Source organism: Procambarus clarkii, chromosome 4 (genome assembly GCF_040958095.1).
Source record: "Procambarus clarkii isolate CNS0578487 chromosome 4, FALCON_Pclarkii_2.0, whole genome shotgun sequence".
Lineage (NCBI taxonomy): Eukaryota > Metazoa > Arthropoda > Malacostraca > Decapoda > Cambaridae > Procambarus > Procambarus clarkii.
The window spans coordinates 26,456,724-26,474,109 of NC_091153.1; the positions used below are offsets into that span (position 1 = coordinate 26,456,724).

The 17,386-nt window shown below is 41.7% G+C and overlaps 1 protein-coding gene across 1 annotated transcript in view; it reads left to right on the forward strand.

The window, feature by feature from the left end:
- The window catches only part of LOC123752435 (hepatic lectin-like), a 54,890-nt gene that overhangs the window by 27,870 nt on the left and 9,634 nt on the right, over positions 1-17,386 (forward strand). Inside the window, exon 4 of the mRNA XM_069335510.1 lies at positions 13,875-13,998. Coding sequence (XP_069191611.1) covers positions 13,875-13,998 — 124 coding nt within the window. The remainder of the gene's footprint in view (positions 1-13,874; positions 13,999-17,386) is intronic.

The window sequence follows — 17,386 nt, forward strand, 5'->3', positions numbered from 1 at the left end:
AATATTTTTCATCAACCGGCGAGAATATTTGTAGCTGGATTTAGCAATTCTGGGAAAACTAGTCTGGTGGTAAATTTATGTGTTAAATACCACGGGAAATTCTCAAAAATTATAGTGTCAACTGCAAATAATACTGATCATCCTATTTCAAAGAACCCCATTTTGCAAAAAAAGGTTTCTCTCTCCCAAGGGCTGATTAACCCTTTAGAGTATAAGAATCCTTTTTCAAATGAGTCAGTTTTGTATATAATTGATGACTTATACCTGGAAGCCATTCAGAGTCCAATTATAGCCAATATCTTCACCCGAGGGAGACACGATAATATTTCTGTAATTCTAATAAGTCAAAATTTGTTTCCCCAGGGGAAATATGCTAGGACAATAACTCTGAATTGTACCCGTTATATATTAATGAAGCAGAGAGACATAACCCAACTTGAAATTTTAAGTGGACAGTTATATGGGCGGAAAACTATTAATAATTTCGTTGAAATATACCGACGGGCAATATCCCAGAGAGAGTATGGCTATTTATTGGTTGATCTAACAGTTCCTGAGACATTACAACTACGAACGGGATTGTCAATGAAGACCAGTGTGAAATTGTTTATCATATGTGAACAAAACAAAAAAAAATGCCTTTAACGACGCAGAAACGGTCAATTCTTACCTCCATCTATAATGACATTTCTACCCTGGGCGGTTTCACAGGATCAATTCAAAAATTGTATAAGGCTGCCAGACTTAAAGACACCAGCATCAGTATTGCAGATGTGAGGGAATTTCTCCGTGGGGAACGATCTTACACATTACACAGAAGAAATTTAGTTACATTTCCTCGGCGAAAAATATTAGCTCCTAAACCCCGCACTATAATTGCCTGTGATTTGGGAGACTTTTGTAGTTTACAAAAATACAATAGTGGTGTAAAATATATTTTGATTTGTGTTGATGTTTATTCTCTCCTAATGCAGACTCAAACTTTAAAAACAAAAAATTCAACGGATGTGGTAGCTGCTCTAAAGAAGATGTTAGAGGAAACCTCTCAGTTTCACGGGTAAGACGAATATTCACCGACCGAGGAAGAGAATTTTACAACAGGACTGTTCAAAATTATCTGAATAAGAAAAATATTAAGTTATATAGTGTATTTTCGGAAATTAAATCTAGTATAGTGGAGCGGGCCATCAAAACTTTAAAACATAAACTGTATCATTATATGACCCAGGCTAATTCTTTACAATACATTCACATCCTTCCAAAAGTTGTGAATGTATACAACCACACTTTCCACAGAATACTAAAAAATACTCCACATGCCATCCATAAGTTGCAAAACATTGAAGATATACGAAGACAGTTTAAGGTCATGTATTTAAACAATGACCACCCCATAACTTCCATCAGTCCACAACTGCAGGTTGGGCAGTATGTACGACTAGCAAAGCGAAGGAATATATTTCACAAGGGCTTTTGGCCCCAAAATACAGAAGAAATATTTCAAGTGTCTCATATCGATAGAACACAACCAATCCCAACCTATAAAGTCAAAGATTTAACCAACGAGCCGATCAGTGGTATGTTTTATGAGCAAGAATTGATTCCAACAATGCTTCCAGACTATTTTCCCATAACGATATTACAGTCTAGGAAGACATCGAAAGGACACAGAGAATATTTCGTCAAGTGGAGAGGGTACCCAGATTCCAGCAATTGCTGGATTAAAGCTCAAGACATCGTCAAATTTTGAAAAAAAAATGACAGTTCATCAGGACTCTCTCGTAGAGAAACACCATCAACTGTTATTTTTATTAAACAATTTATCACCCAAGAAGCGGAATAAACTAATCAAGGCTTTAAAACAACAGGAAATTGAATCAATTTGTGAAATTTTTGCCAATTTTCTGAAACGAAACATCCCAGTTCAACCTCAGATAATTAATGGACTACAGAGGTATCAGAAAGACATTCGTTCTGTAGCGCGTAAGAAAACTCCATTGTACAAAAAGAAAATCATTTTAACCTCTAGGAGAGGTGGCGCTATATTGGCAGCTCTGTTACCTTTGGCTGTATCGTTAATTTCCTCTCTAATTAAGTAATTACGTAAGAAGAGAAAAAAATGGTGAAAGAATATTGCCTAGTACCATGACTCGTTGCCGAAAAATATTTATTTAATAAAAACGAGAGTACTCCATCGCCTCTTAATGAGGTGGCTCCACCCTCTTCCACCAGTGGTAGAGGTGGAAATAAGTCCTTCTCTTTAAAAAACGAAAGCAAATGGGGCAATTCGGCTAATAATGTTGGTGGTGGCTGTAAGCACCTTGGCTGTGACTCTAGCGGTGGTGATGATGGCGTGGGGGGAGTGGACACTCCCCCCACACCCCCTCCAGCAACAACAACTTGTGGACGGTGTTGCCACGGTAGCTCCTTTGAACGTTATAGCCCTACCGGATGGGGGGGAATGGTCAGACAACCTTTAAAAGATATTGCCGCCCCCCCCGCAGCGCCCGCCGCCGCGCAGGTGCCCGCCGCCGCGGGCCTCTTTCAACAAAAAACGCGGGGCAGGTGCGACTGTCGCCCTTTAAAAAAACAAATAAAAAAAGGATATATTCCATTCTACCGCCAGAGATGCGGGTAGCTGTTGCTGGGCCCACTCGCCACAAAGCCACCACCACCACACCCCAAAACCCAAACCTGGACAACTTAATAAATGTGTATTTTAAAATAGGGGAAATTCCCCACGTCAAAACATTATTGAACATGTTTGAACAAAACAGTCAACAGGTGGTATGGGATAGTCGCGGGAATTTATTAAAGCCTGTGCAAAATTTAAATATTTTAGATATAATTAAAACTTTAGCTTTTACTAAAGGACAATTTAGGACGGGTGACAAGGCAGATGTAAGGATTTTACTGAAGGTGGCTGGTGTAGACCCATCCTTTATACGTAATTCTCGCGCCAGATCACAGTTAAAAGGGGGGTAGGGGTATCCATAGGAGGCCCCATTGGGAACCGTATTGAAAAAAAACCCTATATGAAGCACATCTTAAACGACATTATATTCAGTTGTGTATCCACCATGGAGAGAGCTTCTACCCCCCCTGCGGCAGTAGAGGAGGGAGAAAAATCTCCCCTATTGAAGCGTTTGGTTGCTACTCAACGTTACTACAAGTTTGTCGAACACAAAAGTAGATTGATACATGCCGTATGGGATTGTTATGACCGTCTTGTGTTGAGTGCTCCCCCAGAACGGTTTTTAAGTCATTTGGAGAAACGGTGAAAAGGTATGAGGAGTATTCATCTCAGGAGATCCAGACAGAGATTTGGCAGATAGAAAAATTAACATTCCAACATCGTTATATGATTACAGCCTTTGAGTCTGGGCGGAGTGTCTATGGGCACATAAGGTGATCTCTACCCCCCACCCCTTCACCCTTCTCCCCCCAGGTGGGTCACAGGTGTATTTAAAGGTCGCCCACCGCCGCTCCTGGAACACTATACTACAGTTGTCGACACGCTCCTTGCACCCACCCTCTCACCATGTCTCTGGCTTGTATCAAGACCGTCAGCGACGATATCACTGACTCCCACGCCTTTGGGGTGGGGGACGTCATCATCTACGACTTGGCGGCTGCCGTTGTGCGACCCTATGGACTGGCTTCCGTCATCTGGAAGACGTTCTCCTACGCCCGTGTGGAACGTGAAGGACTGGGTAATGCCAATAGGGCAATAATTCGTTGTCGGTCTACCCCGGGGACATTGTTGTGAAAATAGCCCCACTCCCCTCCGACGGACAAGATCTCATAGAGGAGCCCGTCCTTTACTTCTGGCCCACTTTTGTGGGGTTGATTTCTGCATTCGGGGCAGGAGCCCCCTTCGAGTCAAACCCAATAGCCCAGGAACAAGTGCAGACTTCCGCCGACACACACTACGTCACTAACGTCACCCTGGATACCGCCAAGAACCACAGGTACTGGCTCAAGATGTGCCTAACAAAGGTGGGCAATTTAATGGCGGCAACCCCAACCATGACTCGACTAGTGGTACCCTACGGCTTAGGGGCTTCCCGCGACGGTATGGTCAACTGGCACAAGGACATTGGACCCTTGCTGCTGTCTCTTCATCAAGAACTCGCCAAACTCAACAAAGAGTTAGTCATCCTCAAACGACCTGCCGCTGTTACCCCATCAGTGGCGCCCCTCCCGTTCGACGACCCAAGTGCTGATAATCTTACTATAACGCTCGACACCGTGGTGGGAGAGGGTGGTACCACACCAAGAACTTCTTCTCGTTCTTCACCTCCAGCACCACCAGCCACACCCAGGAAGAAGAAACACTCTCAGGAATACGGCTCCACCTCCACCTCTCCACCACCCCCTACAGCGTCAACCTCAGTTAAACGGAGGATTGAGCCACTCCTCGACTTTGAAACGGGGGCGAATCGCCGTATCGACGCTATCCTCGATGGTGAGTCACAGGAAATATTCCTGTTATCCCCCCCCCCCCGAAAAAACAACGAAAGCTGTAACCACCACTCCAGTAAAGAAGTTGAGGTAGTGCCAGCTACAGTAGCCCCGGCGGAAGCAGCAGTGGAGGTAGCAGCAGCCAGCAGTAGTAGTAGCGAGGGTGGGGAGTGGTTAATCACTATTCTTAAAAAAAAATGTGTGGGAATCTTCACCTGTTGTAGTTCTTTAAGTAGTTTAATAAAATAAAATATAAGTTATGTTGTTTATTTTCTCCCTTCTTACAAAAACCCATCCCCTGTATATTGGCCTTTCAGTACATAACGGGACAATGGGGGAAGAACATTACATATATCTTACCAGTCTCGATCAAGGAGATATTTACAACAACACGAGTTCAGCATTTACAAACACCATCCCAACACTACATTTAAACCCTTCCATTAAACATGAAGTGGCTTTAGTCAACATACTCCTCCCCAGGCGAATTAATGCCATCATCAAAGATGAGGAGGACTCTGGTATAGATATCAATGCCACTTTTAAACGTGGAACTCTTTCTAAGAGTCCAGAACACTTAATATACACCTTCCACCCAAAAACTAACATATTATCAAGAAACATCAAATTCATTACAGACGTGGTTAGTCGACAAATAACAACCGACATGCAGCTTAGCTTTAGGGATGATTTCAAAATATACTTCTCAGATAAAGAACCAATCCTCACCTATGACCAATCTGTAGAGAGGGTATTACTAGCTTCAACTCTTAACAGTGGAAGTACTGGCTCATTAAATTCTCTCAGCTTTCAATTTAAACACAGAATAGCTAATGTACTTGGTTTTGACAGCAGTCGCAAATACACCATTTATCGAGCAAAAACAGATGACATTACGTCAGCCTCCAAGACTGTGGCCTTATCGCCCCCAGACATTGACGGGGGTTGTGACTATTTACTCATATATAGTGACGTCATCGAGCCTGAATGATACGGAGGGCAGATTGTAAATATCTTAGATGCAATCAATTATCATGACTCATATTCTAGAGGGGCTCACCCTCTAGTGTACAAAACATTAAACACTAACACGTTGGAGAGAGTAAGTATTAAAATAACAGATCAGTTTGGTCGAATGGTTAGTTTTGAAGATGGGAGGTCGGTTACGGCGGTCTTACATATCCGCCCTAAGGTATAGCAACATATATATAAAGAAGTGTTTAGCCTCGACTTAGGTTATTATAGGAAGAGACCTCAGAATGCGAATACCGTTCCACCCACCCTCCCAGGGGGAGTTCGGGGAGATATTCGCACCTCCCCCTAGGAGACATGGGATGAGAGGGGGAGCGATGAATGACATACGCACATTCCAATCGCCTTATCTCAGATCTGGTGGAGGTTTCTTTGGGACCTTGGCTGGTATTGCTCGATGGGCCATACCATTTTTCATGAAAGCTGTAACACCTAGCGCCATCGATTTTGGGAAAAATGTCCTTGGTGATTTAAGCAGTGGTAAACGGGATGTAAAAAGTGCTCTGAGAACTCACGGTATTGATGCTCTTAAGAGTGTGGGAAAGAAATTGGTAATTGGAGGTAAAATTAAAAAGACTCTCTAGGCGAAAAAATAAAAATAAAAAATGTAAACGAGGTCTTGGGTATAAAAATGATGTGTTTTCGCTAACGTAAGCAGTCATACTTCAACTTTCGGAGGGGATCATGGGGGAGCCTAGTGGAGCTGGGGTGAAAATACCACTAGAATATTATAGCTCCAGTATTATTGACCAATTTCCTAGAAGTAACAGAATACGTAATGTGGAGAGTTCAATTGCCTCTACGCAGCAAATAGACGTTCTACCTGTCAACCTCCCCATTAATCAACGTTTGCGGGATAATTACTTAGAATTCCGCATCCCTGGAACCCAGGGCGCCTTCTTAGATCTAGCTAATATTGTTATAGATTTTAAGGTATCTTTAACCAAAGATGACGATACCACAAAATTGGAAGAGGATGACCATGTGGAATTTTTGAATGGGTTGTCAAATACCATGTTTAAAGGTGTTCAGGTGTTTTTAGGAGAGCAGGTAGTTGAAACAAATACTAATTTTAATTATTGGTCGTTTATTAAATTAATTACCTCCATGCCTCCATAAAAAATGTCTTCCTTGGGGAGAATTGGAGGCTTTCGTAGGGACTGGAGAGATGACGATGGTATAATCACTAATGAGTTTACAAATACTTATTTTACTGGAGCAACCGCCAAGGATAAAAAATTTATGGGTGATTTAAAAAGTAAAGGTTTGTCGATGTGTTTCCCCCTCCTATTGGATATATCATCCCTAGACCAATACATATTAGATAATATAGATATGCGACTAAGATTGGAGCTCTCCCCCCATGCTTGGGTCCTAAATACAAGCGTGGACGATGGCTCTAAGTATCGCCTGCATATGGATTATGCTAAGTTATGGGTGACGCGGGTATTCCCCTACCCAAGTGCTTACCTAGCCTTAAACAGCTCACTGTTAGCATCCCCTGACCCCATAACCTATACTTTCAATAGAACCATTTCTAAAACATATGTTCTAGCACGGAATCAAACTAGTCTCTTAATTGATCAGCCTTGGGCGCAAGTAATTCCACACAAGATATACATGATAATCGTTCCAATGAATTATTTTGCCGGTCTTCACCAAGGTAATGGATTATATTTTGAAAATGCAAAGCTGAAAAGTATTGCTATGTATTTGAACAATAATGCAATTTACCGAATTGGTGGCGATTTCGATAACCATTATTCCCGCCTTTATTATGAAACTTTGAAGACATTAGGCTTAGAGCGTGATTCACTACTGGCCTATGACTCTTTTAATAAGGGAAGATCAATATTCGCCTTTGACTTAACCACCATTCAAACAAAAGATTCCCTCCCTGTGGAGAAATCTGGCAACTTGCGTATGGAGCTTGAATTTGGTGGTGGTGTTACATATAACAGACTGGTTTTACTGTTTGGGGAAACGACCGGGGTACTATCCATCGCCGGGCAGAGAACTGTTCTGTGTGACGTACGAGCGTAAAAAAACATAATGAATTGTTATGATATAAATATTAATTTAAAAAATAATCTAGGGGATCGAGCACTCTACCTAGGTTGTTATAATGCTGATGAGATAGAACATTTAAATATATCTTCAAGAAAACCTATTGTTTTCATAACTAATATTTTACCTTCACACAGCAGAATCACTATGGGGCATTGGGTAGGAATTTATGTTGATAAAGTTAATCATCGGATGTTTTTTTTTTTATAGTTATGCAATATCACCAGTTACTTACGGTCGTCATTTTCAAGGATTTATTAAAACTAACAAAATAAGAAAGGTGTTTGGAATGCGCTACAGACTCCAGAGTGATTTTACTCTCGCCTGTGGGATCTATTGCGTCATATTCGTTCATAGGGTGAGCCACCTGGGGTTGCCTTCAACAGTACACTACTTACATAATGTATTTTCAAGCATTACTTTAAAATTAAATGATAAACGAGCCCTTGCTTATGCGAGACGATATTTTCCTATGAAACATCATTGTGTTAGGACATTTTGTAGAGGTATAGGAGTTGGTTCTTATAGGTGGTGTAGAGAATATTTTTGTTAGCTAGGCAACCTACCTAACAAGGAGTGTAGCCTCCTATAAAAACCCCTCTCCCCCACCCATTCCCCTCAGAAGACTGTCTTCCTCCTACGAAATGGGAGGTGTCTCTCAAAAAAGACCTGCGGGGAAGATTGAAGTCCTTGAAGGACCTGGTTAGTATTACCCTATCTTTCTGCTAATAGATTTATTTTATGTTTTATTTCCCTCAATTAAAAAGTTTGTATATCCTCTATTTCACATCTTATGTTTTTCTCCAGTGCAGTTCTTGGGACCCGTCCACATTTGTAGAGTAGTAATTCTACGTGGGGGGTCTGCCCCAAACAAGATGCTGTTACGTAGTCTAATTGACGATGCGTGCTGTAAAGGACACAAGGCCGCTCCTGCAGGGGGAGAGGTATGTACTAGTTGTTCTTAGAGAAAAATATAATATTTTTTCTAATAAAATATATAATTATATAAAAAACCTTTAATCACTATAAATTATTTCCCCCATCTCTTTCCAGAACACTTCCGATGAGAGAGAGGGGGAAACTCAGCCAAAAGGTGTCCACCCAACTCACCCCACCCCCCCAAGAGAGGGGGGGATGGGGCTCAAGACCTTCCCCCACTCTTCACTGATGAGGAATCGTCACAATTCTACTCAGACGAGGATGGGGGTGTGGGATAGGGAGGGAGGGGGGGTAGAGCTGTAGTAAGTGAAATATGGCAAGAGCACTCTGTAAACTACAATTATTAACTAACATAATTACTTATACATTTTGTGGTTTTTACCTAATAAAGCATTTAATAAATTATTTGATGTTTTTTTTAACCTTTGGGGGAGGGGGAGGATTTATAATTTAATACTCCTTTAAATACTCCCATATAAGGGAGGGACCATTAAGACTTGTTCGAATATATAATGAGGTAGTGTTTAAACCGAGATACTCAGTGTAAGTGAAATGTGGTGGGGGCACACCGTAGACTACAATTTGAGGTGGGTCTATCTGTCACCCCGCCTCTGATTCCTTTGTCAGAAAAGTGGGCCTATCTGGCTCCCCGCCTCTGATTCCATTGTCTGATAAGTACCCCCCATTGTTTGTTAAGTGCCCCTATCTGGCTCAGAATATACTACTGGCACAGCAATACACTCTGTAATAACATCATACTTTATAACATTAGAACATAAGTTATTCATATATACTCTCTTCTTCATACACTGTTCACTACTTCCCACCTTTTGAACTGAGAGGATTTATTCATTAGCTCCCCCACCTCTCATTAATCTAATGGCAGAGGCTACATTTATCTCTACAATTCTATCTCCAATACTCTGCAGATTCAACTCCATCCTCATTATCTCAATCATAGCATTTCTTGGGCATCCTAAGATAATTCTCATGGCTTCATTTTGTACCTTCTCTACATTGCCCATCCTACCTTTACCAAAACAAGAAATGACATGTGCAGCATAATCAATAAGAGATCTTACAGTACTCAAGTATATCATTCATAGCACAGGGACTCCCACTCCCTTTCCACAGCATGCCAAGGCCTTCAGAGGTTGTTATCTCTTCAGACATTGACCCAACAGTCTGTTCATCTCAGCTTCCACTTGGCTTTCTGGGTTCATGTGGGAGGCTTATTAATTCAGTAGCCTCATGTATTGCACTTATAGAATTCAGGGAATATAGAGATGAGCTCTCTGAAAGTGGTTCTGATTCTGTTAAGGTATTATTATGTGAGTTGTGTTAGATGAAACAGTAGAAAATGAAGATTGAACTTCAGTTGTTGATCCTGTGTAAGGGTCAGATATGATTAGCGGAATCTCCTCATTTTGAGATAGCTCATGTACTTCATCTGATCTGAGTGCTTGCTTGGGTATAGGTGTACCATATATATGTCCTGATCCAGCAGGAACATTTTGTGTTGCAAGCATTTTTTTATAGTAAATCAACCTGGCCTGAATTTTGTCTTCAAAGTCGGCTAGGTCAGACATGATTAGATCAATGTCATCTAGATCAATATCACTGGTACAGATTGTACTTATGTACAGGTCAATAATTTCTTGTATGTGCTTAAATTGCTGGTTAGCTATCTTTGCTGAGATTTCCAGCGATATGAGATCAACTGGCTCTGTTTCCACCCAGTTGTCACATTGGTTGATTAACTCTGTCAAGTGACATTGTAGGCCTTTCAATCGTATTTTAGTTTTATCTAGTGTAGTCATATTGACTATGGGTTGAAACTTTATGGAGCTTATATAGCTACTTAGACAGCTATGATACATGCTCTTAGGTGTAGAGCAGGTATGGTTATTAACAGCCTAATATTTTCTTGGTTAGGCTGATTGTAATTTACCTCGTTTGGAGGTTAGCTAACTACCTAATAATAAGTAACTAATATTTGAGTAGTACTAAAATGTCACTGTTGGAATTTCGACCGGTGAGCTCCTCAATTATCACCATTCGATCCAACAGTGAAATCCAACAGTGAACATCCAGTAACACTAAAAAAAATACACGAAATAATATGATAAATACACAATAAATGTTTTGTGGATCCCACCCTAAATTAGGGTCAGCACAAATCTGAATATTATGTATGTACACCAGCACTGTCTAGTACAGTACTCGCTAAATAATTCCTACTTAGGAATGACTAAATAGTTTAGGCTGCATTTGTACAAACATTAGTACAATTAGTCTAAATATATCCTACCTCTGTTGGGTTGCCATAACTACAATAAATGTGGTGCAATAATGTGTAAAATAGTGCTGTGTTTTGGGAAATTTTTGTGATGTTATATAATATACACTTGTAAGAAATACATGTATGAGAAATTTAATGAACTCAAGATTATTAATTGTGTTTGGCAAGTATTCTACTGCTGTAAATAATGTTTAAAACCTGACAGAACTTCCTAATTAAGGAATATAATGTTATCAGGGTTAGTAATGATTAATTAATTTATGGGATCAGTAACTTGGGTTAGTAAACAGGACCCTGAAATGTTAATAAATTTACTGACTTAGGTGAATCAGTTCTCATAGGTTTAATGTGGTTTAGGCTATGATATGGACAGTCTGCTGACAGCTGTAAATGAAATATATGTGTATAGCCTAATAATGTTAACACACTAGTTGGTGTTACTAAATAAGTACTTAAATGGGGCCAGTAATTTGGGTGAATATACTGGACCCTAGATAATTATTGGTATATCCGGTTCGAAGGACCAAAATTTGTGTGGGCAAACTTGACTCATGTAAATCATAAATTGATACTATTTCAATAGCTACGAAGGATCACTTTTTTCCACTTTTTGAGAAAAAGTAGAAAACAAGGGTAGAGCAAGTGGTTAAAATATTTTACTCCATGAACTAGTGTCCTATGGATGTTTAAATTAATATTACATTGAATATTAAAGGGACTGTATTATGAGTCAAATTCACTCACTCAAAATGGGGGTTACATGCTTAAAATTTAGTGCATCCCTAGCATTATTCTGGTGCTGGTTCTTCACCAGAGTAAATACAATATGAAAGAAAATAAAGTTGATTATATAATAATAATTAGAGGTAAATGCACCTCAATATACTACTGTAATATTCAATAGTACAGTATATGGTAAATCAAAGGGTTAGTATAATTGATCTCCTCAGGAGATCACTAATATAACTACAGAGTTGTTACTACGGATGAATATGACCAGCTTAGCTGTAAAACTAGAGAGGTGTAATTGGTTGCCACACTCCATCGACGACGTGTTACATCGAGCAAATAGTTGCACATGTAGGTAGGGAAGCCTATCACCTCGGTTGATGTGGACCCGGAACTGGAAAGCATTTACATTGTAGAAATCTTCTATATAACGAACTACAAGTACATCCTAAATTTAGGAATTCTTCCTATATGAAAATAATTGATATATATATGTTCAAGCACTGTAAAATTCTTCTACAGAAATAATGAATATAATCGCCTATATAGATTATAAAACTGTTAGAGAGAACACGTTCGGGATATTGTTATTTTATATACGGCCTAACGACAACTAGCCTAAATGTTAACTGTGGCCACATGATAACAGAAAGGAATAATGGTTGCCGAGCTGCGTGTCCGTTGATGGACAGAACTGGGCAATCCCTCGTCCTCCAGCTGCTGCTTGAAAGGCGTTGACAGTGGTATTGCAGTTATACTAGTTCTGGGACACGGCTGTGATGTACCAAATGACGTGGCACCGCTCTACTGGTCGTGGGAGCGAAATAAGCAAGATCGAAACGTAGCTCTCTGTTGCACGCTGCTACTGGCGTCCGAGTCACATGGTGGCTGGCACGTTCTCGCGTCTTCTTCCTCCTCCTGATTGCGCATGCACGGCTCTAGATAGACATCTTGAGCGTAAATGGATTTATATATATATCGGAATTAACTAAGGAAAGAAGAGATTGTGACGAGTATTGATGTCACGTTTAATTCTTTCATTTTAAAATATAACTTCGAGCAACATAAATTGGTTCATTAAAGTTATGCAGCTAAATGAGGAAATTAAAGTGAAATCATTTACATTAAAATAATTTCCACTAGAATGTTTAATATCAGCTAAATAAGGGAGTTCCAGTAATCACTATTATGCTACGCAAATTAAATTTATTAGTAAGTAACTATTTTTAGTAAAAGGAATGATAAACTGGACTCTGTTATAAACCCAACTAAATGTGGAAGGAATTCATGTTTCTGCCTGTCGTTCCTCGCGTCGTCACTCTGACTAGACATAATCTGGCAATATATTTAATATAAATCATGAGGATGATTAAATCTACAAGTTTGTGATTTTAGTAACTACTTGCGGTCAATACAAAGGTTGCATAAAAATACAAGAGATGTATAATGGTTGGATAATTTCCAACAAAGGGAGCGGGAACGCCCGACCATCGTAATAGGTCACTAAATCCTTATAAACGGCCAGAGAGCCGAGCTTAACTAGCGCCCGGTGAGTCGTTAAGAGCTGAACTCCACAGACGTCTGCTATCTTAACTCGCAGCATATCCAGTACCACTACCTCCACTGACGGGTACGACGTCCGTCCAGAGAATTCCAATCCAATAGTCTCCAAGAGCTGGACAGGGAAAAGTGGCTGACAATGACGCCACCTGACGGCCGGAGGGCTGCACCCACCGGTCTGGACACACAGACAGCTAGGTCAAGACTGGGAGGCGCTGCATTATTAAGTGCCCAACCACTTTCTTTTGTATGGTTGGCCATTATATTCACAGACCCGTTATTGTGACTCATCGTCTGCACAAGCAATCTATCCAAAAAATCCTCCCCACAGTTACAACTCGATACTCTGTTATGATGCAGACACCAATCCTAACTCGTTAAACAAAATTATAACTGAGGCTAAAACCATAATTACCAGCGACATTCAGTGTCATACAACAATGCTATATGAAGAAATTAAGAAAGCTATATAGCAACGAATTATAAGTAGGAAAGTGTATTCAGAAAAATAAATTCATCAAATCCATAATATAAAATACTGCCTGAAGTATTGTAGCATCAGAAAAAGTTGGTAGGCCGTTGGCATGCCCACTGTTTGTGGTTTTGCTTCAACGGCCGCAAACTGTAGGTTCTGACGGGTAAATACATTATGCAGTCAGTCATTGCCTTCACACAGACAGTACTCAGAGGTAGCAAGGTACAAAGAGCAAAGGGCTTCGAAGCTTCACATAACTAATGTGAAATGTTACAAAATACACAGCTACAGCGTTACATTTTACAGATAAAGAAAATGCAGCAGTTGGCGTGTGGGTGGGAGGGACGGACGAGGCTGTGGAGGGCGTGTGGACCTGGGTCACCGGAGAACCTATGCCCAGAGGGCCACCCTTCTGGGGGTCAACTGATGGGTAAGATTATACACTCTCATTAATAGTTTTAAATATATGTTCTTTATATAACAGTAGACTTAATTTTTATATAAAGTTTCCCCCTCATTGTCTCATCTTCCTCCTTGTGTATACTTCGTGCCAGCAGACTCATGTCTTATCTTCCTCCTTGTGTATAGTTCGTGCCAGCAGACTCATGTCTTATCTTCCTCCTTGTGTATAGTTCGTGCCAGCAGACTCATTCATGTCTTCCTCCTTGTGTATACTTCGTGCCAGCAGACTCATGTCTTATCTTCCTCCTTGTGTATAGTTCGTTCCAGCAGACTCATTCATGTCTTCCCCCTTGTGTATACTTCGTGCCAGCAGACTCATTCATGTCTTCCTCCTTGTGTATACTTCGTGCCAGCAGACTCATGTCCTGTCTTCCTCCTTGTGTATAGTTCGTGCCAGCAGACTCATGTCTTATCTTCCTCCTTGTGTATAGTTCGTGCCAGCAGACTCATGTCCTGTCTTCCTCCTTGTGTATAGTTCGTGCCAGCAGACTCATGTCTTATCTACCTCCTTGTGTATAGTTCGTGCCAGCAGACTCATGTCCTGTCTTCCTCCTTGTGTATAGTTCGTGCCAGCAGACTCATGTCATGTCTTCCTCCTTGTGTATAGTTCGTGCCAGCAGACTCATGTCATGTCTTCCTCCTTGTGTATAGTTCGTGCCAGCAGACTCATTCATGTCTTCCTCCTTGTGTATAGTTCGTGCCAGCAGACTCATTCATGTCTTCCTCCTTGTGTATAGTTCGTGCCAGCAGACTCATGTCATGTCTTCCTCCTTGTGTATAGTTCGTGCCAGCAGACTCATGTCATGTCTTCCTCCTTGTGTGTAGTTCGTGCCAGCAGACTTATGTCCTGTCTTCCTCCTTGTGTATAGTTCACACCAACTCATCAATGTTAGCACAGAAAGGTTGCCAACACATCTGTGTTAACACAGAAAGGTTGCCAACTCATCAGTGTTAACACAGAGGTTGCCAACTCATCAGTGTAAACACAGAGGTTGCCAACTCATCAATGTTAGCACAGAAAGGTTGCCAGCTCATCGGTGTTAACACAGAAAGGTTGCCAACTCATCGGTGTTAACACAGAAAGGTTGCCAACTCATCGGTGTTAACACAGAAAGGTTGCCAACTCATCAGTGTTAACGCAGAAAGGTTGCCAACTCATCGATGTTAACACAGAAAGGTTGCCAACTCATCAGTGTTAACACAGAAAGGTTGCCAACTCATCGGTGTTAACACAGAAAGGTTGCCAACTCATCAGTGTTATCACAGAAAGGTTACCAACTCATTAGTGTTAACGCAGAAAAGTTGCCAACTCATCAGTGTTAACATAGAGGTTGCCAACTCATCAGTGTAAACACAGAGGTTGCCAACTCATCAGTGTAAACACAGAGGTTGCCAAGTCATCAGTGTTAACACAGAAAGGTTGCCAACTCATCAGTGTTAATGCAGGAAGGGTGCCAACTCATCAGTGTTAACACAGAAAGGTTGCCAACTCATCAGTGTAAACACAGAGGTTGCCACCTCATCAGTGTTAACACAGAAAGATTGCCAACTCATCAATGCTAACACAGAAAGGTTGCCAACTCATCAGTGTTAACACAGAAAGGTTGCCAACTCATCAATGTAAACACAGAGGTTGCCAACTCATCAGTGTTAACACAGAAAGGTTGCCAACTCATCAATGTTAACACAGAAAGGCTACCAACTCATCAGTGTTAACACAGAAAGGTTGCCAACTCATCAGTGCATGTTACAATTAATCTTTCATTTGGTTTAAACACATGTTGAGCTAATATGGGTGAGTATGGGTGTACTCAACTAGTATGGGTGAGTATGGGTGTACTCACCTAGTATGGGAAAGTATGGGTGTACTTACTTAGTATGGGTGAGTATGGGTGTACTCACCTAGTATGGGTGTATTCAGCTAGTATGGGTGTACTCACCTAGTATGAGTGTACTCACCTAGTATGGGTGTACTCACCTATTATGGGTGTACTCACCTAGTATGGGTGTACTCACTGTTAAAGAGCCCCCCCCCCCTCCAATTTCTCCCCAGATCTATTATTAAGAGTCATATCTACTAGACCTACTGATTTTCTGAGATGCAGGGAGTCGGTTAATATATGGGGCGACCAGATTGGCCGCCTGATAAGGGAGAAATTAACATTTATAAGTTGTAGGTAAAGGGGGAAGTGGCTCTCTTGATCCAAACAAAATGGTACCCCCCTACCTGCAGATCCGCCATTTTGTGGACGGCGCCAGCCGAGTGTGGATTGGCTTACTTAGGTCACGGGCGACCAACCAGAGCCCGCCGTGACGTCACCGAGTGCCCCTGGCGGCGCCTGCGGTGGTAACGTCAGAGTTGATCTGACTGTGAGAGTGGAAGGACGTTGCTCGGTCAGCTCTCGTGAATTGAAGACTCTGGGAGCCTTACTCAGTGGATTAAAGCTAGCCATCGCAGCCCACCATTGTTATTGGAGACCCTGTGCTTCCGGGAAGGAAGAAGAAACCAAGTTTGTTGAGCAGAGAAGTGCCAAAACTTGAAGAATCGGTCGGCGACGACGCTGGTGGACGCCGCACGATGCTTGAGGGTCTGGGTGGTGTGGCGAGCAGGCCTGCTGTGACCGGGTCACACCCACTGAGAGCGTTGGAGGAGCGACACCGATCCTAGAACAAGGAACAACACCTTGTGGAAGGAACGAGTGTATGTATACAGTGAATAGCTCAGTGCCCACTGGATGAGCCAGGTTTGGAATATCTGAAACTCTGGGAGTGGTTCGGCGACGACACGAAGGCTTCACGACTTCTGAGGACTTGTGGAACGTTCCTGGATCGTCAAGGACCGACTCAGGAAGCGATGGAACCTCACACTATCGAGAGACAGGCGTCGTGAGCTAGGAATGTAAAGATAGATCAATTTCCCTCCCATTACCCCTTTGTTGAGTAGGCTTGATAGGCCACGATTTTATCTGTGTATGTTTCAGTATAGCATTGATACACTAGTAGAAGGATAGGCTGCAGGGCAGCTTGTATCTAGGACTGTTGAAGAGGACAGTGTATGTGTGGACGACGAAGCAGGTGGAGAGGAGATGGCCGACGTTGACGAAGCGGACCCCCTGTGAGAGGTTGTTGTTTGTTGTTATAGATTCAGCTACTTGGAACAAGTTCCAAGTAGCACGGGCTATGGTGAGCCCGTAACTTACCTGGCACAGGAGCGGGGCAAGTAGCACGGGCTATGTTGAGCCCGTAGTGAACTTACTTGGAACAGGAGCGGTGCTGTGCTGTGAGAAGGTGTGAGGTTCCATTTTAAATCTGCCCAGCTGAAGGAGTTGCATGAGGTCGTGACGTTACCGACGATC